General features: G+C 34.3%; 1 protein-coding gene across 6 annotated transcripts in view; it reads right to left on the reverse strand.

Moving 5' to 3' along the window:
• LOC138700178 (abscission/NoCut checkpoint regulator) overlaps nt 1-27,384 on the reverse strand; it is a 115,548-nt gene that overhangs the window by 40,989 nt on the left and 47,175 nt on the right. For 5 of the 6 annotated variants that reach the window (XM_069826598.1, XM_069826600.1, XM_069826602.1 and 2 more), the window contains 2 exons: nt 20,738-20,947; nt 7,957-8,114 (listed from right to left, as the gene is read on the reverse strand). In XM_069826598.1, the coding sequence (XP_069682699.1) occupies nt 7,957-8,114; nt 20,738-20,947 (368 nt within the window). The remainder of the gene's footprint in view (nt 1-7,956; nt 8,115-20,737; nt 20,948-27,384) is intronic. The other variant, XM_069826603.1, reaches the window with a different exon arrangement.

Below are 27,384 nucleotides of genomic sequence, written 5' to 3' on the forward strand. Positions count from 1 at the left end.
ATATGCGTAAATCACGAAGTGATTTAAGACGGCGCTTATTCCGTCGGATCCCGGCCAACTAGTCACTCATAACGAGTGCACCTGAGCACATGTGTGGACTTCGGTCCGATGTTCATAGACATCTATGACGTAGTGCAAAGGGCGGCCACTAGAGGGAACCCAAGAGTTGGAACTCAATCAGAGACGATTCTGTTCGGCGTCGGGGTTGTATCCGGTGTGGCTTAGTGGATAAAGCATCAGCACGTAGAGCTGAAAATCCGGGTTCAAATCCCGGCGCCGGAGAGAATTTTTCTCCGTTCCATTACTCTTCCATCGTATGATGACGCAGAATATCTGCATGGAAATATCATATGTACTTCGGTACATTGAAATAATATATGATATGCGTAAATCACGAAGTGATTTAAGACGGCGCTTATTCCGTCGGATCCCGGCCAACTAGTCACTCATAACGAGTGCACCTGAGCACATGTGTGGACTTCGGTCCGATGTTCATAGACATCTATGACGTAGTGCAAAGGGCGGCCACTAGAGGGAACCCAAGAGTTGGAACTCAATCAGAGACGATTCTGTTCGGCGTCGGGGTTGTATCCGGTGTGGCTTAGTGGATAAAGCATCAGCACGTAGAGCTGAAAATCCGGGTTCAAATCCCGGCGCCGGAGAGAATTTTTCTCCGTTCCATTACTCTTCCATCGTATGATGACGCAGAATATCTGCATGGAAATATCATATGTACTTCGGTACATTGAAATAATATATGATATGCGTAAATCACGAAGTGATTTAAGACGGCGCTTATTCCGTCGGATCCCGGCCAACTAGTCACTCATAACGAGTGCACCTGAGCACATGTGTGGACTTCGGTCCGATGTTCATAGACATCTATGACGTAGTGCAAAGGGCGGCCACTAGAGGGAACCCAAGAGTTGGAACTCAATCAGAGACGATTCTGTTCGGCGTCGGGGTTGTATCCGGTGTGGCTTAGTGGATAAAGCATCAGCACGTAGAGCTGAAAATCCGGGTTCAAATTCCGGCGCCGGAGAGAATTTTTCTCCGTTCCATTACTCTTCCATCGTATGATGACGCAGAATATCTGCATGGAAATATCATATGTACTTCGGTACATTGAAATAATATATGATATGCGTAAATCACGAAGTGATTTAAGACGGCGCTTATTCCGTCGGATCCCGGCCAACTAGTCACTCATAACGAGTGCACCTGAGCACATGTGTGGACTTCGGTCCGATGTTCATAGACATCTATGACGTAGTGCAAAGGGCGGCCACTAGAGGGAACCCAAGAGTTGGAACTCAATCAGAGACGATTCTGTTCGGCGTCGGGGTTGTATCCGGTGTGGCTTAGTGGATAAAGCATCAGCACGTAGAGCTGAAAATCCGGGTTCAAATCCCGGCGCTGGAGAGAATTTTTCTCCGTTCCATTACTCTTCCATCGTATGATGACGCAGCATATCTGCATGGAAATATCATATGTACTTCGGTACATTGAAATAATACATAATGAACTTGCCCACTTCTAGGAATTTACCCACACTCCCACAGAGATTCCTTTCTCCAGGTAAACTGGCATTGTTATGCTGTTAATTGAGGTGGTCAGTTGTTTCTAGTCGTGTGTGTGAACAGGTCAAGAGCAAAATGTCTGAAATAAAGGAAAGTGCTAGTGTTAAATTAAAGGCATTTGTTTCAAAATATGGAGAAAATATTTTTTCAACGGACGGTCGTATTTTATTCTGCAAGATCTGCAATGTGAGAGAGGCTGCTGAAAAAAAGTTTACGATAGAACAACACAGGTCACGGGAGAAACATAAACGTGGCCTGCAGAGACTTGAAAATAAATCCAGTGTAAACTTACAGCAAATGCTTCTGGGGGATACATGTTCAACGTTTTCGCCATTTTGTGAGAAACTATGTGAAGCTTTTCTATCGGCTGATATTCCACTTCACAAACTGAATCATCCTAAGCTGCGAACTTTCTTAGAAGAGGAGACCGGAAAATTAATTACAGATCCCAGAACATTGAGAAGAACATACATAGCTCGGTGCTATGACAAAACTTTGAAATAAAATAAGAGAAATGATTGGAGAAAGAAATGTATCTGTATCCATTAACGAGACAACAGACTCTATGGGCCGTTATGTAGCTAATGTTATTGTTGGTGTTTTAGAAGCACACAGCCCTGGAGAACAATTTCTACTACATTGTGAGCAGCTGGACAAAGTCAACTACTCAACGATCAGCTTAGTATTTGACCATGCATTGAGAATACTTTGGCCTGATGGGATTCGAAATTCCAATGTATTGCTTTTTATAACTGATGCAGCACCCTACATGATGAAAGCAGCTGCTTCTTTAAGTGCACTGTACCCAAAAATGGTACATGTGACGTGTTTAGCGCATGCATTACACCGGGTCGTGGAAGAAGTACGTGCAAATTTTCCTGAAGTGGATAAATTAATTGGATGCGTGAAGAAAGTATTCTTGAAAGCCCCCTCTCGAATTTCAGCATTCAAAACAGAAGCTCCAGAAATCCAATTGCCATTTTCACCTGTTTTGACTAGATGGGGAACATGGATCCAAGCTTGCAGTTATTATTGCAAGAATTTCGATGTTGTGAAGAAAGTGGTTGATTCTTTTGATAATGGTGAGTCAGTGTCAATAAAAAAGGCGCAAGAACTGTTAGCTGATAAAGAAATTGCTGGTAAACTTTCTTACATTAATACTAATTTTGGATTCCTTCCTGATGTCATAACTGCACTGGAAAAATCCCAAGTGACATTAGTGGAACAGCTACAAATAGTGGATAAAGTGGTGAATGATTTGAGCCGTGCATGTGGTGAAGTGGGTGATGCAGTATCAATGAAAATGAAAAACGTCTAAGCAAGAACAGGGGGTACACAACATTGTGTTCAATTGGCAGAGCTTTGTCTGGTGAAAATTTTTCTCTTCCTGACTGTGAGTTAAATCCAGGAGATATTGCTTGCTTTCAGTTTGCTCCAATTGTTTCCGTTGAAGTAGAGAGAAGCTTTTCCATTTATAAGTCGGTACTAGCAGACAATAAACAATCATTTTTGTTTGAAAATCTCCGCCAAGTTTTGATTGTTAACTGCAAATCAAATTGTTGTAAAAGTGCACTTGAAATGAATTTTCTGCAATACAAGGTACTGTAACATGTATTTTTTTTAATTTTATGTAGTTCAGTAATCAAGTGAGTACTTAACGTAATTAAAAGTATTTTCATTGGCAGTGCTTTACTTTTCATTGGTCATTTTTTGTTTTTTTAGGTAATTTTTTGTATTTTTAGGTCATAAATGCATTTTTTATTTTGCATTTTTTACCAATTTATAGGTAATTAAATGCCTTGCCCTAGTCATAATGTTGCTCGATGTTTGATTTATAAGTGTCTATTAGAATTTTAGAACACAAGAGGTGTCTGTCTACATTATCACCATATGCACAACTTATTACTGTTCCTCCCATTCTTCCTTAAACACATGTTTCTGAAGAGACATTGAAGGTTTTGAGAAAGAAGCATTCTAAATCTAAGCAGGTAATCTGCCACTGATAGATGCTTGTGTATTGGAGTTGTAGGGGAGTTGGAAGGAAGAGAGGGGGTGAAGCAAAGACAATTTACTGCGCTGCCCCTGCGATGTCACCTTTGCTAGTGATCACGATTAAATTTTTGCTGATACCTGTACTAGACTATCACAGCAGGACTGTTATTTTGTCTTAATTTGAAGGATAGATACATTTCTGATTTTATAATCATAAAGATATGGAATTTGGACAATCAGCTTCAAAATCGCTACTAATCTCAAGATGCCATTGAAACAATAATGTCTGTAATACATTTTGTGCTTATAAATACATAACAAGAAGGAATGCAACAGTTCATTTAGACATTTCATTAATCTCAGTAGCCAGTCGCTGTAGAATGGCTATCCCAAGCTCCACCCAATGTTCACAGTTGTTTCTTAGTTCTATAGGCACCATGCAAGCTCCTCTGGTGGCGACTGTTTTTACTAACTGCGGGACAGCAGCGATAGAGTTGTGCTTGAAGCGTATGAATATACTTAACATCTCAGGTTAAATGATTAGAAATGTGGATGATCCTAAAAAGCAGAAAGGTAATGCAAATTGCTGTGTTCTTGAGTGTAGTAATGCTTATAGGAACACGCCGACATATATTGTTTTTATTCATTCCCAAAACAGAAAACTGAAGCACAACGACGCTAATTGTGGATCCATGCAGTACGCAGACGAAAGTAAATAAGGTTACACTGCTTGTAATCATAGTATTATTATATACTAGGCCTGATATAAAAAATAGAATGTGTATAGTATTATGTTTATAAATAACAATTAAGTTAACAACGATAGGAATTTATCATATAAATTTCAAAAAGTACATAATTACTGAGTTCTTTACATATAATATTATGTATAATATTAGCAACAATAAATAATATTCTTATTTTTAAATGTATTCATATCGATATTTCAAGTGTTGATGGTTCACCTTGGAAACTAACACTCCAACAAGAATTTACGGTATTCATTTTATTGGGAACGAGATCAGGACACCCCCAAAACTAGCATACCGTTCCCAGTATTTTTCTAAAAGATTACAAGAAAAATTCTGCCTCATCTCAACTAGCTCCGCAAAGGTACGAAAGAGACGGAAAAAGAAGAAGAAAAGATGAAAATTTAAGTTTTATGGAAGGCGAATACTCAACAAGTGTTACTTCGAAAAATGAAGTAGCCATACAGGCAGAAGTAAATGAAACCATTCTTAGTGGTTTTGTTTTTTCTTTCACAGTTGAACTGTGTGAATTGTCTATTCAAGTGTCTATTCCATTACATGCCGAACTGAAGTTACATAAATGTTATGACAAGAGTTCAGGAACAAATGATATGTTTAATGAACTGCAAGGTTTCCGAGATTATTCTACAATAAAATATGAAACAGAACTACCAGACTTAATGGGAGTGACATTTGTATTGTTGAAATTGCTGCCAATTGAAACACAATCATACCCGTAGAATCATGATAAGAAATATTTCCAATTCTATCATTTAACCCAAAAATAGCTACCATAGATAGTCAAAACGCCCCAAGATGTAGACCATACATACTCTTTTTTGTCATTTTTATTAGTGAATTTCACATCGAAAGCTTTCGAAAAATTCTGTCCAAGAGTAAGATTAGTAAAGAAAATCGTCTACTCATATTTTCAAATTAAAATGAAAACTGGATTGTCGTAGTCTGCTGTGAGGTGATGTTCGGAGTTAATCGTACAAATATAATTATGATGTATTTTTACCGTCACTTTAATGTTGTTGACATCCACAATGGTTACTGTAATTTTGGGTTTTGGCCTAGCAGAGAAAGTATTCAGGAAACAATGCCTGCAATATTGAAAAATGTAGAGTGACAATTAATTGTTCAGAAGTGGAACAGCCACCCAACGTGGATCAGATGGTGGCCTTCAAATCTAAATGCTACCATGGCAGATCGAGTGACACATTCACAACAACTGATTGCGGATTATTGACTTTATTAGAAGGTGGTGATGAAGTCAGGTTTTCCCGGAATAATAACAAACCTCTCCGATAAAGGGATCATTGTTATTACTCCACCGTATCTGCATGATGGTAAATTAACAGCTGAAGAAGTCGAAACTACTTACAGCGTTGCCAGTGTTCGAATTCATGTTGAAAGGTGCATTCAGCGAATTGAAATATACATTTTACACAAACTATCAATTGATCTGCTTCCGCATGTTGATCTTGTTGTTTATTCAACTGTCCAAAGAGAAGTCTGATCCTCACAAGTGATACCAACAAGACACCACTTATGAGGCAACTAGGCCAGAATATCATGGGGTAGGGTGGCCAGTTCCTTTTCCCTTCCATTGCATATATCGCCAACTAGCTACAAATTACACTAGTCAGACTTCATATGCATACTAACAATATTGTTCTTCCTCTGACACATATCGTCAAGTGAGATGTATATAGCCTGATAACAGATGTACAGATCAGCCAGAACCTCAATCAGAGGTAGTATGTTGATGATATTGTTCATATGTGTTGTCTTTTAGAGAATTTGCAGTCGCCCATTATTCAGGAAGTGTAATTAAGACTACTTTTAGAATTAAATCACATTAAAATACGTAATTTATAGTGACATTATACACACAAATATTACCCACGTCATGACATCAAATATAAGTATATCAGAGTTTTCGTAATATGACTGTTCACTCTCATTCAATGGTCTGAAATCTGATTTAAATGCCAACAACTACACTGATATTTCAGGAACTTTGTAGTTACATTTTTACACTCCTCTAGCAGTAATGAACTTTCCACTGAGTCTATTAAATAATTAAAGACTGGAGATTGCTGGATTTGCAGTGAAAGACCTGCCCTTGGGCAGAACACTATGAATCAATGAACCCATTCTTACTAATATTACAACTTTTTATCGGCAGAAAGCCGCATGTAATTTCTACATCACACATGACTAGTGAATGGCTGCAAGCCTGTAGTTAATTAGGAATTGAGACACTGCGCGGCGCCAGCAGTACGATTTTGAGACTCATGCACGGTGCCTATACCCACTGTAACAGCTACATTTCCTAAAGATTAATTCCTACATTCGATTTTTTGTAAAGCAGTATTTTCCAAAGGGATTAATTTTCTATTTTATTATTCATTATTACTTAAATTACTGCAATGAGAACTTAAATGCTGCTGCGAGAAAAAATTTAAATACTGAAGGAATTCATGAAAAAATTTCAGTAATGTAGAGTAAATCGGAAATAGCTGTATCTATCAGGAGAGGATGCTAAGTTGTTATTATTAATGCTTAGTTTTGTATACTAAAAATCTGGACATATGAGGAAAAACTACACTGAGAGAATTGTGAACATGTACTACATAGATAGTGACAACAGAAAATAATTGTGAACAAATCCTCTCATTCACAGTTACTGACTAAGCGAGTCTAAAGCTGAGATTGTGAGTCACTGTTTAAATAGCTGGTTCAAAACATGTCACAAATGTCTTTTGTCCAGTTTTTAAGAAACCAACTTCACAGTGCTCCAGTAGGAATACTCATTATTTACCAGACCCTGAAAACCTCAAGACTCTGCTTAGGAGTATGTATAGACATGATCAACTAATAAGAACTTTTTCTTTATTAAATATGAAGAAATACCTCAAAAGTACCAAAGAACATTAAAAGAATAACTGTTTCTCTTTTATGACTCCAAAAAAAATAATGAAACATTCTGCTCACAACAAAAAGAAATCTGGAGTTGGTAAACACGAGTTTTATCTGAATTTTTTGAAATTCAAATTTATTTTCATCTGTTCACAATTACTGAAGTGAATTTCGGAAATGTTGTAAAAGATATTGCGCCTATTGAGCTCAGAACGACAGGTACTTTACATGACATCAACAGAAAGGATTATCACGTGTAATGTATACTAGCTTATAGTCTTAAAAATTAATAGAAAATTTCATTAGATATTTTAAAGCAAAAATTTTGTTTTAAAAATTTTTACACATTAGAAATTAAACTGTTTAAGGAAAATCGTTCGATAATGCATGGATTTCATCATCATACCTAAGAACATTAGTTAAGAGGGCTAGGGGAATATGAGATTAACTCTCATAACAAAGTGTATCATTACTTACCATTGCAAATTTCCTTCATTATATTCGTGTTATTTCCATATCAATTTATATTCAAGACTTAGAAAAACAGAGGGGGTGGGGAGGGGGGGAGTTTGAATAGTGTTGCAAAATTATTTTCATTCTGCATATCATCACCACTACCACGATTACAAAACTATTTAAAATATTTCATGAAAGTCTTCATATGAAAAGTAACTTTATTTATTTACATTTATTTTCTCAGTACCTACCGTTTTTTAATGTCTTTGTTCAGCTCTTTCATTTCATGCATCCCATGTGTCATTTCCTTCTCTAAATCTTTCATTAAGGTATTCACATCATCCATTAATGTTGCATCCTGATTTCCATCATCAGTAGTCGAAGTATTTCCACTTACTACATTCAGTATCTACGAAAATACAAATAAATATAGTATCACAATACAATGAACATAAAAATTCCAGGTAACTGTATTAATATTTACGTAGTTTTTAAATAGTGATGAAAAAAACTAGTGATGGAAGTATTCGAATAAAAAAAAAATACGAATTATTAGATACTTTTCTCAGATGGTAGATGCTGCGAAAAGTGAACGGAAGAGAACAGAAAGAAATAGTATAGAGAAGTAAAAGGCAATCGTACACATTCAGCTAACCTCGCCTACAAACATGAGGTAGTTGCATGCAATAAATTCCCTCTCTTTGTCTCTCTCTTTCTCTCCTCTTTCTGTCTCTCGTCTAATTACAGAGCGCATAAATATAAAAATAACATCTTTATTGGAAGTTGCACTATGTATTAAGAATAATAAAATTAAACTTCTAAGCTTGCACAGCACACTGATGTCACTGCTATTGCTATCGCTGTCATATTGGATATGAAAACCGAGAAGCGAGAACATGTTGAGAACAACTGAGGTGAGTAATCAAATTGTTATCCCAATGATAAAAGTATTCAAGAATTTACTCGAATAAATGGTTCGATTCTTAAAATTATTCAATTCTGCCCAGAAAAAACTTACTCTCTACTTTAAAAAAATGAAACCATTCTTGTTTTTTTAAATAAAAAATCTCTCATAGTCTAAGTAATTAAACGTGTTTTCGTATGTTTAGACAGGCAAACTTCACTTCCAGTCAGTCATTAACGGGTATTAAAATAATTTCTTTGTGCAGTTTAAGTTCAAGAAATGCCAATATACGAAAACTGGACGAAGTTCGCACTAAAGTTCACAACTTTAGGACATGACAAGCACTTCATTCCACAGCTGAAATCTTGACATCTACAGACATTTATCAGCAACTACAGATTTTTATGGTGATGATTATGTGAATAGGTATAGTATAAGCTATAGAACATGTGCACATGCACACCAACACACACACACAGCAAAGTTTTTAAGAACACACTTGTTCAGAAAGAACTGCCTTGGTAGATGATCAAATTTCATCGAAGTAGTGCTGGGAATAAATGAAAATCAAATATATCAGATCTAGGCTGTAAAGAGCTTGTGAGACAACATTAAATTTGTTCTTTGGAGAAAGGGAAAGAAAAAGAGAGTGAATCTTGACATATGTTCTGTCATAATCTAAGTTTTTTATATGACGATTAGAAGGCACACATGTCATATTCTCTTCAGTGTTACTGCAACAAGATCATTCATCATATCAATCTAGTCCCACTGCTTACATTATATACCAGTTGGCACACGGGATTTAAAATATGTCTGTCAACTTGTTCCCGCATTATGCCAATTCTGCCATTAAAAGTAGTGTTTAATTCTAGAGAATCGCAGCAAAACACTTGAATAACATTGACATTTGGGGCATTTAGAGGACTCACCATTGCTTATTAAATGTTTTGTGCAATACTGATTGCCAACATCAAATATTTTTGGAAATAAATTAAAGAAACTTGATATATTTCACATGTTCACTGTAGACTACCCTTTTCATTTATTATTATTATTATTATTATTATTATTATTATTATTATTATTATTATTATTATCATCATCATCATTATCATCATCATTACATAATGATGTCTGAAAGTGAAAGACATAATTCACTTTCAGCAATTAAAATTAATTACAGGGAACGAAACCTGAAGGAAAAACAGGGAACTAAAATCAATCAACTTGCCGAAGCAAAAGAAGCAGCTGTAGAATGTAGTTTGAAAGCAAACTTTTTAAATGAACAAATCCAGGCTTTCGAGAAACAAAATTGTAAATTTAATTAAAACACATCGAAAATCTGCATACATTTATTTAATGTCATCAATAAATCTCAAATAACACTGTAATATGGTTCATATATTTATAATCTCCGTACTTTATCAGTAATGCAAAATTAATCAAGTATTTTTAATGATACACAACATTCAGCAGTGCAACTAATCATCATTTTATAGAACTATGGGGCGAACCTACTGGCAGAAATTTTAATAACACTCTGCAACCCAGTCAAGCTCTGCAAATCCACCAGCTTGTATATATTATGTAAGCAGTGGCTAGGCCACACATTTACATTTTAAGAATCTTCAAGGAACAAATTTTATGCACTTCCAAAGTCCAGATTAATCTACCTGATTTTCATTTATTCTCAAACTAGTCTATGAATTCAAGTGAAGGAATTTTAAATCTGATGACCACATTAAGAATTCGATGAAGGAATAAATTTCAAATTTCTTCACTGACATGAGGAAACTAATTGAAGGGCTTGGGGAAAAAAGAAGCTAACCAACACTTTTACGAAAACTGAGAAAATATGTGTATCACACTCCATATCTGTAGTTTCACCATCTCCCATCAGATAGTATTTGTAACAGCAAAAATTACTTCGCAATATCCACAGCCTTTTATTCCAACCACATTCTGGTGTTATATTTCTGAACAAAAACTGAGCTAACCCACATTAAAATGCAGGACGAAATGTGGTGTTCTAGTGTTACAGGAAATTATTTTCATACTGATATATATATAAAATAAATATAAAATATGATATTTATTTCTACATCTTTCATTTAGTAATGGATCGCCACATCTCTGTAATCGTGCTCCCCATCACCTTCTAATTACAATAATACATACAAGCTTTCATCGACGTGTGCAGTAATCTTAATTTACCTTTACTACTCCTATTACTATAATACATACTCTCAATTCACTATCTAACCTCTCACATTGAAAACTTTCCCTTCTATCTAGTGATCACCTCACCACTTTTCTTGTTTCCTTATATTGAAGTACTTCCTATCTTTCAAAATTTCCTTAATTTGTATACTATCTTTTACCAACACTACTTAATTATAATCATTCACTTTCATCTCAAATTTACAATCACTTCTACCTCTCCTCACTTCTGTCATCAGTCTTAACCCCTATTTCTTCACTAGTCACTGTATCACATGTTTATTTGTTCACTTTCACCCCCGATAAAAATGTCGTTAAGACACTATTTTTGTAAGCCAATGCTAAACTCAATCTACATTTTTTAAACTTACATTGAAATACTTTCTCTCTTCCTATCATTTAAATTTCTCTGATTGTACACTGAAATTAGTATCACGTCCTACATTAGGAACATTTCACTACCAATTCCTATTAACAAATATCTACAGTTTTCTCTTGTCACCTCCTTTATCATCTATTGCTTCTCTGGATACTAATTCACTTATTCGTTCATACATTTTATCCTCGGATTATTTTGATAGTTACTATTACTGGTTGAACACTTACTTAATTGTTTCTATGTCTTTTGCCACTCTTATCATCTATTGCTTCTCTGGATACTAATTCACTTATTCGTTCATACATTTTATCCTCGGATTATTTTGATAGTTACTATTACTGGTTGAACACTTACTTAATTGTTTCTATGTCTTTTGCCACTCTTATCATTTCTTCCCCTTAACCACCAACTTCGTAGACTGTAATTCTGTGGTCTCTTATTTCCTCCTTTCTTCCCCTCACAAGTAGATGGACTACCCAAATCTTCTTTACTTCTCCTCCTTGTCGACTCAGGATGTCTTCCTGTTTATCCTTCTTACTCTCCTTTCTGACCTTTATTCTATGACTTACTCTTCCCATCGTCAGCTGACTTGTCATCTTATCTCTTCCGCTATTGTCAGCAGTCTTTGGTACTTGTTGCTTACATGGTGATGATGGACTTATTTGTGACCATGCGTCTCTTCTTTCCATGATGTCATACTTGTCTGTTTCCACTCGTCCTTAACTCACTGTGTCAGACATTCCTAGTGTGCCATCATTTCGGATTGTCCCAAACTAATTGAATCCCATCTTAAAATTTCTGCTATACTTTCCTGGCTACTAATCTCACTTCTTCCACCCATTTGCTTATTTACTTATAATCTTCCTCATTTTCATTTTCAAGTCCTTCCTGTTTCTTTCCATATCCTCTGTCTCCAATTCCCTTTGATTTAAATTTTCTAGACAAAATTCTAGATCGAAAGTCTCATTATTGATGTTCAATTTATCTCTATACAGCCTTTCGAAATGTCCGTTCTTCCTAGCCGCCCACATAAACGGCAGCAACAATCTTCTTCTTCATCTCGTCTCATAATCGGAATCCATCTCAAGTCGAATAATTGAACTTTTTAAATATTTTCTTCTACACAGAATTTTCTCCTTCATTAACATGTTTTTGAATTTAACCATGATAGGCCGATTCAGCTCTCTTCCGACCCTTCAATTTGCCTGTCGCTCACGTCAATGTTGAAAACTCCCAACACACTTTGAATACAGTGTCGTACGTTGTCTCTTGCTTCTCCTGTTCCATTTCCTCTACACCAAAAAATATAAAGTTCTTCTTCCTCTGCTTATCATCCTAGAATTTTAATTTTCTCTTCATTATTTTGATAGTGATAATAGTGTTAATGATCCAGATTACACTGAAGATTCCTCTGATAGTGGAGAACATTCACCACCATTCAATACCATAGTTTTGATAAAATATGTTTTGTGGCTCAACACCTTCTTCCCTCAGAAATGATGTACCAGCAGATAATTACAGTTTTAGGGAATAAATATAGCCATCTTGAATAATAATTATTATTTTGTGCATAACTGCCCTTAATTTGTAATTAAAGCAGTCATATTTGTTGTTTGATTAATCATTTAAGGCCTACAGGCTTCTTCAAAATTCTATGTTAATTATTTAGGTAGTAAATCCATCCTGACTTGATTCAGAAGTCTGTTGTTGAGATATTAATTTTATTTTCTTTCTTGTAGCCAGAAATAGATATTTCACGAAGTACAGAGCAAAGCCCTATGAAAGGTTCAGTAAATAGGAAGAAGAAGCATAATGTTGAAAACTGGTGGTCAATTAGAAATTTAATTTGATTTAGTCAACCTGGAGTTGCATCAGCTTAGACACCGAATCTTGGGATTGTTCATAGTGTAAAACATCAGATGCCATTACAATAATTCAAACATAAATATTTACAGATAATACAGCTTGATTTTAAAAAAGAACAAGCAAAACAGAAGAAAAATAATACCTTATATCTCAGAAGAAGATTATAGCACCTAGGAAAGTAGGCAGTTCTTGTTCGTGAACAAAGCCTTTGATTTGTCACTAAAATATTTAGAGCCAATTCTCATCGATAGTAGGAAGCACACTGATTTACTGGCACTTCTGCAATTGATTTCTCCAGAATATCAGTGTCATCAGGAAAAGCTACTCCTGATAATGAACTTGAAATAGTCGATGACAGCAGGACGAATAATCAGATGAAGTAAAACACATAATATGTGAACTAAAAACTATAAAATATGTGTAACACAGTACATACAGTTCATTCATAAACAAATGTTATCCCATGTATTATGTTTAAAAATTCTGAGGAAAAAAGAATCTAACCCAATTTTCTACTGCCTTCTCCTTTTAGGGATTATTTTACTAGCCTTAAAAAGAGAATTTACATAGAAACTCTCTCCTCCAATAAAATTGAATATTCCACATAATACTTCAGCAGCGTTTCATGCACTCACACACAATTATGGATTGTAGGATTTTTTTTAAACTTTCAAATAGCTTTTTCTTGAAACTAACTTACTGTGGGTTAGCTCCTTTTTTCCCCGAGCCCTTCAATTATTTATGAATTCCAAAACAAGGACATCTGCCTAGCAGTCTGGGTGACGAAGAAGATCCAGAACATAAAATATATTAACAATGCACATAAAAAGAAGTGAAAAGCTACATATCGTAAACACAGAAAATTATATGCATACAATGAACACTGAATGTTATTAAATAAAAACTACAGAAACAGTAACACATACTTATGAGAAATTATTATACAAATGATTACGAAGAATGATTAGTGAATCTTTCAATATATTAATACAAATATTTTGAAATGATCTGATTGCATATAACTAATGATTTTAGGAATGTGTTCACAAATTTATGAGGTGCCCCGAGCCCCAGATAGAAACCTTTTACCTCCCATGCATTAATAGGTAAGTTATAGCGCACGGGTGGTAAATGACCCCCTTTTCTTCATTAACATCCATAGCCTGTTCAGTATTCTTCTCCATCCTTATTGTGGGGGCCAGAATTAATCCTCTTCCACGGCTTCTGTCAATCGCTATAATATCTGCTCTATGATTGCTTCCATTGTCTGAGATGCAGTGTCCTTCCTTATAAACTTCCCACATTTCCTTGTACAGAGGCGCGCAATAAAAGATTGCACTTTATAATGATGAGAATTCCGCATTAATTCCCCTTTCCAGTAAAATCCAAGAATGTGTCCCAGAGTCTCTGGTACAGCACAACCCCAATGTCTGCATATTGTCGTGTCCCAACTCCTTCCTGGGACAGACCTAACAGCTGTAATGTTACATGACATCTTAATAGCATTCGTCCATTCTGATGTTCATAAATTTATCTTGTTATTAATCCAGGAGTTCGTTTTAGGATTCTCCATATAAAACTTGGACTCCTTTGTCCTTATGAGGAAGCTGACACCATGCTTGAAAAGACTGACTTCTCATGTCATTTCGTATCTTTCTTCCTGATTTTTTCAAATTCTTTAGGGGGTGCTATTCATAGACATTTCGCTAGTCCGGGCTACGAGCGTGCTAAACAGGATTCATATCATATCATATCGCTGACACTGGTTTAGGAATACAAGAAACGTTAGTTCGCTGCTCATCCACCGAAAGCCACACTAAGAATGTCTATGAATATGGCCCTAAGGGATTAACATTTAAGCCAATTGCAGATAAAGTAGTGTCATATGGAGAAGTCTCTCTCTCTCTCCCTCTCCCTCTCTCTCTCTCTTTTTTGCTACAGAAACATATGAAGTAGGCCTACTACTTTACGTTATATTAGTACGTATTTTTTCTAGAGAGTATTATTACATGCATTTACACTTACACAATTTTGTTTCTTCAACTTCTATATAAAATGTACTCCATAATGTCAAAATAAAACGTGTGCTAAGTATTGACAAAAATGCAAATAATTGAGCAGTTTGGAAGAAGAGAAACTGTGGCTCATCTCGCACCAGAATACGAGACTGGCATTACAACTAAGCATGATTTAATAAAATAAATTAAGGATAAAGTGTATAAAGTAAGTAAATCTACAATATGAGATGTCTACTATTGCTCTCTTTTTGCTGACAGCCATTGCAAGGAGTTTCCTTGCCCCTACAACCAGACTTGAATGAGTGAACTTCTGATCCACTATCTTGCATGCTAAACATAAGACCACGGAGAAAATTACGACAGTACAAGTATTATTCCCTTAATTTACGAAAATATTTTATGATATGGATCATCCGATTTTTTCGATTAACTGTTCAGTCCACCCCTCTTCATTACCACGGATAATAGAGGTTCTACTGTATTTCTCAACCAGTGCTATGTCATGGAAATGTTATAGCAGGAATTCTTTCTAAGTCATTACATTACACTGTTCAAAACATACCGAGGTGAGCCTGCCTGGAGAGAAATAAAAAATAGGTTGCAGCTGCCAAATTACTCTTCAAGGAACGACCACTCATATAAATTGAGGGAAAGAAGGCAGAGGACGGACATTGGAAAGTTTTCTTTTCTCAATCGTACTATCAGGGACTGGAATACTTTACCTGCAGACTTACTAAATGCTTTACCAACAACCAAAAATGTATTTAAAATAGGCTTAAGGACCTTACTAATAGACGGTAATTATACACAGTATTTACAGGGTGTAAATGATATGTTGTTATTGAAGTGTTGTATCAGTGAAGAATTATGTTGTGTCAGTGAAGTGTGTTGTATCAGTGAAGAAGTATGTCGTGTCAGTGAAGTGTGTTGTGTAAGTGAAACGTGTTCCTGTCAGTGAAGCTTTATAGTTTATAGTGGCAGTGCAAAGTATTTGAACAGTGAAATGTTTTTGAAGTGTTAGTGAAATCAGGATAGAATCAGTGAAATGTGTCGTAGTTCCAGTGCTGTGAGTGAGTTGACAGCAAAATGAGTGTAATGTTGAAAGGTACTTGTGCAGATATGAACATATCATACTCGTGGGTTTTAGTTCCATCTTAGTTTTAAGATACAAATCAGACTTATTTCAAATGTTATTTTAAGTGATCGTTTCATTTAATTTAGGATATTCCCTGTTGTTATTATTATTAATATTATTATTATAATTATTATAAATTATTGTTAGTATTAATTATTAGTATTATTAATTGTATTTTTAATTAATAAGTTTATTATTGTCATATTGAGTGTAATTAGTTACCACTGCCACCGGGTATATACCCATTGAGTGTGAAAAAAAACACACACACACACACACACGCACGCACGCACGCACGCACGCACGCACACACACACGCGCGCGCGCGCGCGCGAACTACAGTATTAATAAGATCTTTAAGAATATGGTCAATGGTAAGGTTAAATAATACAGGTGAAAGAGGAGAACCTTGCATGACTCCTTTATGCAGTTTTAATGGAGATGTTTTTTATACTCCATTCCACTCTTATGCCATTGCCTTGGATGAGAGCAATAACCAAGTCCCTTAAATTAGTAGGCATGCCAATGCTCTTTTTAAACATCTTCTAAGATGCTCATGGCCTATGTTATCATAAGTCTTGGAAATATCAAGGAACATAATGCAACAATCCTTTTTATTTCTCTTAGCATTTTTAAGACAGCCATTGACAGTAGATGTATTTACATGGGTGTCTGGGACTGAAGCAAAACCACGTGGGTGGATGAAAAATTCTACAAATGATCACAATCGTTTATTAATTACTTATTGAATAATGTGTCTTATTACCAAGAAGATGGAAATAGGACGCCAATTTGAAATGTCAATTTCATTTCCATCTTTAAAAGTTAATACAATTCTTGCTGTCTTAAATACTTATAGCCATGTTTTAAATTTCAACATGACATTAGCCAAGAAGCACTAACTTATTTGTCTGAAGTTCCTTTAAAGTGCGAACAATAATGTGGTCATGGCCAGCAGACATATCTGATTTAATTTGGTTAAGTGCAGTGTTTATTTCTTTCACATCTCTTTTAATGTCTTCTACATCTTTTCCAGTTGTATTTCAGAAAATATCAATTGTATTTCAGAAATTATAAAATGTATTTCAGATTAGTCAATTTAATTTCAGAAATTATCAATTGTATTATTTCAGATTTGTCAATTTAATTTCAGATATTATCAATTGTATTTCAGATTTGTCAATTGTATTTCAGATGGTATCAAACGTATTTCAGATTTGTCAATTGTATTTCAGATGGTATCAAATATATTTAAGAAAATAAGCTCTGCATTTAAGATTAAATAGTCACTTTTATTTCATAAAATAACAAATGTAGGTCTACTTGAGATTTTAACACAGCCTATATTAAAAAAAAATGGAAAATGAATTTAAAAAATCCTCAACTTTATTGCATTTTAGCATCTGACAGGCATATTCTCCATAGCTAAAGCACCAGCTTGATGAATTGTACTGTGTTGTACTGCACGAGCAGTGTGTGTTGCTTCATCGATTTTACTCTCTACAGTAGGTAAATTAGCCTACAACACCAGGAGCCATGACGTCAAGAATTCCCAGATGGGTTTTTACGTACGTCTTCACTTTACATCTGATCTCGATTGAATTTAACATTTGAGAATAAGCTGCCAACCGTAACTTCTGAAATACAAATGATAGTTTCTGAAATACAATTGACAAATCTGAAATGCAACTGATGTTTTCTGAAATACAATTGATACTATCTGAAATTGAATTGACTAATCTGAAATACAAATGACAAATCTGAAATACAATTGATATTTTCTGAAATATAACTGGAAAAGGTGTACACTACAGACAATCCGCCAATGGCATTCTCATTCCCAAATAAATGCAAAAAAAAAAACAAAAAGAAATGTTGATAGATTTTCATAGATGAAATTTTTCACTGGATGCCATTTTGAGATTTCATGATATTACACACGATTTTGCATCTCTTATAATATAAATATTGAGGTACTTCATATTGATATTTTCTTTTATTATCTTTCCGTTTCCGTTTTGTTAATATAGTAGGATTACTCCATTTAGAGAAAGAACTGACATCGTTTGTTGATTCTTTCTTGCATTATAATATCGTACAGCAGTGTGTTTTGGTCTCATAAGTGAATGAACTGTCTTTGCGCCAGAAATTCAGATATTTCAAAGGACAAGATTCATATAATTCAATACCATTATTTATAATAGCATGTTGTAATTAGTTTCAAATTAAATTATATCTCAAGGTTTTGCTTTCTGTGTTGATTGAACATTACACAATCATCATTATTCTGATCAATTAATTTCTGGGAATCTTGGGGATTGATTTCCTATATACTTTCCGAAATATTAACTGAAGTATCATATTTTGTGATAATATTTTCCCTATGAATTTCAGGATGAGCCTTGCCAATGAGAATACCAACACTTTAAAAAAATTCGACAATAACAACACTCATTATCCTCTATATTACCAGTACGAATGTTTCTTCTATCATTATTAGCAGATGATGTAGATGGCTGGGAATTAGCTGTTTTCACCGGTATACAGTAGACACAGACTAATAAATGGTTATCAAGCAAAATAAACACAACAGATAGGATTGAAATGTTCTTGAAATTGTCTTGATATAAATGAGATGATAAAATCTTACCTAGCTAATATTTGTAGAATAATACAATATGATTTTTCAGTGTTTAATATCAATTGTATGTCTCTTCTTACATCAATTATCCCGTAATTCATGCTAAAAGCAGAGTTTAACTAAAAGACATCAGTTGCATTCCAAGATCTTCTCCAAGTAAGGCTCACAGTTCAAACCAACACTTATGAGCTCATGTGTGTGCGCATATGCGTATGTACTTATGAGCTCACATGCAAAAAGTGTGTGTGTATGTGTGTGTGTGTGTGCGAGCGTGTGTTCGTCCACATGTATGTGTATGTGTGTATGTGTGTGTGTGTGTGTGTGTGTGTGTGTGTATGCACATGTGCAGCTTGCATTTAAGTGTTTTTTTTTAAGTCTCTTTATCCATAATACATAATTATGTTCCATTGCTGAGTTGCAATACTACATGCTGAGTATTTTCTTTACATGTTGTAGAAAGTTCTATTCATTGTTGTGTGTACATTGTTTGCCAAATCCTAAGTATTTGAATGAATTTTCCCGTTTCTGGAGTATCATTTTGATTATATGTTGTTCATCTCAAAATATACAGTATTTACAAATTTCTGAAGAAGTTTTCTATACTTATTTGCTATGTCAGAATTAGAATGTTGTCAATACATTTGCAATAATTATTGTATCACAAGAGAACTTGAACATGTAGTATTACTCTGTAATGGACCATGTTGAAAATATATAAATTAAAAAAACCACACACACATAGTAAAGAATAGGTTAAAAATCAACATCTCTGTTATGCCAAACTTGAACTGACTCACACGCTCGCTCGCTCACTCACTCACTCACTCACTCACACATACGCGTGCGTGTGCCAGTTTCCGTCTGTTATCCTCATGTCATGCACAAGTACTTATCTTTGTTCTTTAAATAGTTCGCATTCCCAAAGTATATGATTGACTATCTGTGGACTAATTTGACAGAGGCATGTTGGATCGTCTATGATCTTAAACCTATGAAAATATGTTCTCAATTTACCATGACCTGTTACAATGGTTGATAAGTTTGAACTTATTGTAAGTTTTTTACTAATTCTGTCTTTTATGCAAGGAAAAAATGTTTTTGTTATTCCTTCTTTCATTGATGCTTTCCACACACTTTGCCACTTTTGTACACCTTGTTCATTTAACTCACTAATCACTGCATTTTTTGGAAGTGTGTGTGTGTCTAAGGTTCACAGTTCAAGTTTGGCATAACAAAGATCTTGAATTTTAGCCTATTCTTTACTGTGTGTGTGTTTTATTTATTTAATTTAAAATAAGAAGAAAAAGACTGAAATTTAAGATAACAAGAGCACTTGGAGGGAGGGGCAGGTGTTCTTGTGATGTCTTTGCTTTGCCTACTACCTTTTCACCATTTTTCCATAGTTTTATCATCCTCACATCATCTTCATCAGATAATATTACTGATCCAAAATACAACAAACAACTATGCCTTGTGTCACATCCTAGGTATGTTCTTACCATGATTTTCTATAATGAAATTACTATGGGACATACATTTAACGTTAGGATTTGACAAAGGTAGTCATTTGTACTCAGAAAATTTAATTAAAAAAATAAGTTCATAGATATGTGATGTTAGCAGAACAGAAAACTGTAAAATATAATTGCCATATGAATTACACAAAAAAGAAAAAGAAAAGAAGAAATCTTACCCAAAAGTCAACCAAATCGTATCTACTGATAAACAATAAAATAAATCACTGCAGAACTAGTATTTATGGAAAATATCAGTAAGAAAGAAATGAAATGGGACAGAAGAAAATACAGCATTACAGTAAGATGAAACATTATGCTACATTTCTATACTTAAGTTTCAATATCATACCTTGTTTTCAGTTTTGGAGGTTTCATTTGCTGGACTATTTTTACATGTTTCATTTGATGGAATATTTTGACCTCGCAGTTTTGCAAGGCGTTGAGCAATTTCATCTGCTGGATCTGGCAGTTTTGCTGAAAGTTCCTGTTCCTCAAAATACTGCTGAAGAAGATTATCTGCCTTTTCTTGATTTGTAAGAGTGTCAGGAGTTGGCAAATTCTATAGAAAATTGAATTATTTTAGATTTCGTGTTTATTGCAAAAATAATTCTAATAATTCATTTCTAATATTTTGACCAGTTAAATTAGTTAGAAGAGTTCTCATTAAAGATTTCACTGGTAACAGAAAAAAAAACACTGAATTCTGAAAATGAAAACACCGTTCCTCTTCACTTCTCCACATGACAATGCATTAAAAAAAAACTTGGCTGCTTCTGCTGCAGACTTGCCAGCATTACTTTGCAAATTGCTTTCTCTTTCAGCCAGTGTTCTAATTTCTGATTATATGAATTACAGAGAAGGTATTAAGACACTGTGCAAACTCGATTTCAAAGTTTTCACGAAAATGCGTACTAAGCAACAATGACAAAAAAAAAAGTCAGGGCTGCCATATGTCTGTCTGTCAGTGGACGAAGTTTATTCACAACCAGTACTTATTAAACAATATGTTTGTGGTGTATGCATGTCAAATAAAATGACTTTTACTCCAATAACAACATTACTTCATTTGGAAACAAAATTGACTATAATGAGATTCTTCGTCATATATTTTCTTACATAATATATAATACCAAACGAATACCCTAAGTATGTTTTATAATATGCCAATAACCACCTAAAAAAATGAATGTCACATTTCTGTTAAGGATTGGATAATGATTTAATTGAGTATATAACTGCAAGATGTATTGCTGTTTCTATAGAAAATAAGAAAAGGATTACTGTATTCGTGGTGGTAATTCTCCTTCTTACCAGTTTTCATAAGAACAACACTAAACTTCATAGTAATCCATTGAATTAGATAATGGCATCAATCTTAACAGAATTGTGACATTCATTGTTTTTCCCGCACACCCTTCAATTATGTTTCTAATTCAGAAGTTTTTATAAATAAGTTCAGAAAAAATCTGCATGAACTATGGCAAATTAATGTGTGTATGTGTGTCGAATGTCTACCCACTTCCCTTGCGTGATTCAGGTTCTGCATACTATAGATAGATGGCAGAACTGTGACCCATTTTCATGTTGCACACCACTTCGGCGGGCCATGTTATTCATGATGTGTATCTGTGAAGAGTTATGTCGTGTACTATGGTGAGTATATGTGTAAGTGTTCGTGTAAGTGTAGTATAGGAAATGGATGAGGATGATGATGGTGAGCAAGGGAGAAGGGGAAACCTGGTACAGGCATGTAGCCTACTCCTGTCGAATAGCCAGGCTTAACGTCCCCATCCAATGGATGAATCACTATCAACAGTGACATATGCCTTTTCTTCATATGCACTGCGGAGAGATTTGGGATTTAACCCAGGCATATTGGTATACAAACTAGTGATTAGAAGTTGTGCACCGCTATCTCTCCTAGTCCCAAGTTACAAATTTTACATGAAAATTTCTGATCCCGCCAGGAATCGAACCCAGGCCAGCTAGTCTGGAGGCAGACACTCTACCACAGAGCTAACTCGGCAGACCGACAAATTAAAGTAAAGTTAGCCATTTATATGACATATGACATGTGTTGTATGTTTATATACTGGCAGTACTTACCAAATGATTTGTATATGCCATAATGGAATAGATAAGCAACAGTCTTTATTTTCTCTGCTCTACACATTAGCATATTAAACAGTAGGTTCAAATTCCGTATTCAGTTATCGTTAACATCATCATCATCATCATCATCATCATCATTCTTTAATTTGCACAATGTACTTACTGGTACAAACAATTTCTGTCAAATGACTTATATTATACAAGTTCACTTTACAAACATTTTCGCCATGCTAGAGGCATCTTCTTTTGCTTTACAAAACATGGTTATCTAGAGTCTGAGTGAAATGAATCCAGGGTCCTGAGCCGAAAGTTACCCAGCATTTTCTCTTAATGGGTTGAGGGAAAACCCCAGAAGAAACTCTAACCAAGCATCTTCAGCTAACAATAATCACCGTTTTATAATTGAAGGGGGCTAGAATCGAAACTAGCTGTGCCCAATTGAAAGCATTTTGAGAAAAACAGCAGTATATTTTTTTGCATTGTTGTTCGATATGTTTGTTATTTTTTAAATATGGAACTTCTGTATATTGGAAAAAAAGGAAGTCGGAATATAATGGCCACAAAATCTAAACGTAATATTCATGGAAATATTTTTACATGTATGTTTGGACATCCCGACTTTTGTTTCTAACTTACTGCACATAACTAGTTTTGTTTTTTACATAGATGGATAAACCCAGTTATGAGAAATATTTGATATGATGGTAGAGACTGGATTAATCTTGCTCAGGATAGGGACCAATGGCGGCTTATGTGAGGGCGGCAATGAACCTACGGGTTCCTTAAAAGCCAGTAAGTAAGTAAGTAAGTAAGTATGAGAAATATTTTGATTAAATTAAGTGCAAGTTAAGTACTTTATGTTAGAAAAATGAGTAATGTTACATTTTATTTCTTCACAATGGATTATAATTTAAATAAATGTATTTTAAGAAACAAACAACACTTGACTATTTTAGGCTAAGAAAACATTGGCCTTTTTGAACAGTTGGTTCTTCATATTTTTCCTTAATTTCATACTTTGCACAAGAGATCATCACTACTAACATCTGCATGGTTCTCATTTTCACTGCTGAAGTATATTTTAGAATCAGACAGTCCTGCAGGTTTTTCTTAGGTACAACATAAAATGCTGCATGGAAATGCTTTATGTCACGATTGGTTAATGAGCTGCAATGGAAAGCTGAATCTGTGGCCACACACAGGAGGTCTTGGAGGATTTGATCCTGAGTGCCTAAAGAAAATAAAAATTATTGTTTCTGTTTTCTACATGTTCTTTGCTTACTTAAGTAAGATAATTATGTGAATAAATTAATTAAATTCTTACCTCTGTCTATGACTCATGTTTGCTATCCAATTCTCTTCATTTTTAACTCTTATACGACCACTTCCAGGCATAGCATTCACTTTCGAAACATCCATCTTTTGAAGATTGTAATGATTACCATTCTTTTACAGTTCAATACAAATAGAAATTAATGTGTCTGATACAAACAGACTTCTGCTGGTAATTCACAAAATTGAAACACAACAATGGCTTGTAAGTTTTACTTAAAATACAAGCATTGCAGTGCTAAAACGTAAAAAAAAATAATGGGCCAGTTTCGAAAATAAACACACAGATATCCATTTATATCATGTTGGACATGGCCAGTTTTGAAACCACTACGGCACAGCAAGTTCTGTTATTAATATGCATGTAGACATATCCAGTTCTGTTAATGACACCCATTTTAAACGTTCGGTTTTAAAGGCTTTATAGTCATTTTTGCTACATATAAATCTAATATTATTTACTAATTTCAGAGTTACATCAAATTTCATTAAAAATGGACACAAGTTTCGATTCTAGCCTCCTCAGTTAAAACACATTAAGAATTAAAATTATCTATAAATTAAATATTAAATTATATTAACCAACATTTTATAACTAATATCCTTTACAACATATGGTATTCGTAAAATATTTTCTATTGATAACACTAGAGAACACGATTTTTACCTCTGGGAAACTAATAGACGTTTTTTGTCAATTTTTATACATAGAAACCGAGTATGTTGTTTAAATTAGCCTATCAGATCTCAGTTTTTATTTATATTCGATTCCAGACTATGGCAAAATTAATATCATGTACAGTACATACTAAAGCTTTGCTACTTATATTTTGAATGAATACTAAAGTAATCTTTATATGCAGTTTAAAACATCATTCTTACACTTCATAATGTATGCACTTGGTGGGTTCACTAATCCCTGAACCCCTTTGTGTCATGTACAAGGCAGGTAGAACTAGATGTCCCTTGCCTGGGATGGGAGCACAGAGTAGAAGAACTAAATTCTTTTGTATTGAAAAATAGTGTTATCTTAAAATATAAATATACTAATAAAATGTTATTGTTTCTTTTAAAATTGTTCTGGATGAACCTTTCATTTGGAGATTTGGTTTGATGAATTATAGTCTGGTGCTCTTGTTTTTAAAAGCAATGAGTAGTGTCTTATTGTTAGTTGTAGTGATTTCGTTTCTGTGCTCAATCTAAAGTAACAGATGTCACTGTCGTAATCATCCAGATAATTTCTGTTGTGTTTGTGGAAAGTAAACACCTAAATCCCAAAGGGGGAAAAAAACTATAAAATTACTAAAACAGCTTACTTATACTACTTTGATTGCAAAATTGGTGATCAAGATAAAAAGTGGGTTGTAAAACACTCTCCACAATCCTTAGTTGAATAATTACGAGCAAATATAGGACGACCTTAAAGTGATTGAACTTCTTGTAAGAATGCAGGGAGGGTTCACCAAATACTGTTTCTACATGTGTTTGTAGGGCAGTCGTGATAGAAAAAATATAACATTAAACATTGGGCACCTCATTCCTGGTCAATCCAATGTGAAACATAACCTACTTGTGAATCCCACAAATGTTCTCCTGCGTCTTCTACACATAAAGTTGGATTTATGTAACAGTTTGTTAAAGGAGTGAATAGGGAAGACAGTGATTTTCGTACCCTGCAAGAATTATTTCCCTGTTTAACATATGCAAAATTAAAGAGGTTATTTTCGTTGACCCACAGATAAAGAACTTTCAAAGACGATGTTTTTGATAGTAAGTTAACAAATGTGGAATTAGTGGCCTGGCATGCTTTTAAGATAGTGGTGGAAGGGTTTCTTGGCAATATAAAGGATGAACAATATGAATCTTCAGTGGACACAGTCTCTAGGATGTCACTGAAAGGACATTTTCTGAAAATTTGGGTGTTGTTAGTGATGAACAGGAAGAGTGTTTTCATCAAGACATATAAATTCATTTTATTGCTATTTTGACTCTCAAGTAAGTTATCTTTCATTGTCTTCAAAATTACCAAAAGTCAGTTGAAATATAAATTGACAATTAAAAATTGCATAATTTTATTTTTATTTCATTTTTCTTGATATCTTATGAACTAAGCCTCACAGGAAATATCCAAAGGCATTTTCGGAATCAGCGCATGGATTTCTGTAAGAATAAACTATTTTCACTCCGAAGGTATAACAAAAATTGTTTTTGTTCCCTAGTGAATGATCATACATGCCATGCACTTAAAGTACCAAATAAATACATATTACTTTTCATGACTACCAGTACATTATTATTCATCGTCTGTACAACCACAGTATTCGTATTTTTACAGTAAAGAAACTGTATGTTAATAATGTTATGACAACTTGTTAGCTGTTAGCTGTGGTAGCGAATAACTATAACTACATGTTCACCATAACTATTAATTTGCGAAAATAATTAAACAGATCGCAAAATATGTAAAATTAAATAAAAGATACGAATTATAGCATCTCTCACATCTTAACTATGAATAAAGTAGTAATATGAAAAGCACAGAATTTTACTTGAAAATTGACACAAACTCCAAATGCCACTTAACCTGTAATTGAAGACCTCCCTCGAAAAAGGGTGTAACATCAAATTAATGAAATAGCCTATGTGACTTCGGTAGAAAAAGTAATTTTGAAACATTCATTTATAAGAATAAATGAATGTATCCAATATCTGAATAAACTTGTATCCTTGATTAATCAAATGGTTCTGCTAGTAAATATAGGCCTAACGAAATACTGTATGCCCCTGAAATTATTTTCTTTTCTCTCGAAACATGTATTATAGATCTTCAAATATATTTATCATTAACCTTGTCTGGTCATGGCGGACTAGATGCATTCCAGTTCAAACCCGCCATTCTTAGGTCAAACACAAATATAATACATAATTTCACTACTAATATGAACTACTTCCTAACTACTATGATAGTAACAATTTAATCCAATTTAATATTACGCATACACAATACCATACAATACAACACGAATACAATAATAACATTAATATAGTTCAACACTGTGAAGTAACAGCATGCCAGACCGAGAAACAAGCAGGTTCAAATCATGGTAGGGACAAGTTACCTGTTTGAGGATTTTTCCGGGGTTTTCCCTCAACCCAATAATAGATAATGCTGGGTAACTTTCGGCATTGGACCCTGGAATCATTTCGCTGACATTATCACCTTCATCTCATGCAGTTGCTACATAACCACAGCAATTGAAAAAGCGTCGTAAATAGCCAATTAAAAAAACATTAACATTATGAACGTTTCCACTATTATGACTCTTCTATTACTCATGCTCAGTACTCTACCCTCACTCTTTCTCTCATCTCAAATATAGCTGTTCCCACTCCACTTTAAATTACTCTTTCTTTATCTTCATATTCTCTGTCTTCAATTATTTATTTGGATTATTCTTACTTCATTCTGTCAATACCAAAATATACCATTTTACTTAATATTCTGATCCTATTCTTATTCTTAACCTCTAAAAACAATTCTACTTCAGTATG

Source organism: Periplaneta americana, chromosome 5, assembly GCF_040183065.1.
Source record: "Periplaneta americana isolate PAMFEO1 chromosome 5, P.americana_PAMFEO1_priV1, whole genome shotgun sequence".
NCBI lineage: Eukaryota > Metazoa > Arthropoda > Insecta > Blattodea > Blattidae > Periplaneta > Periplaneta americana.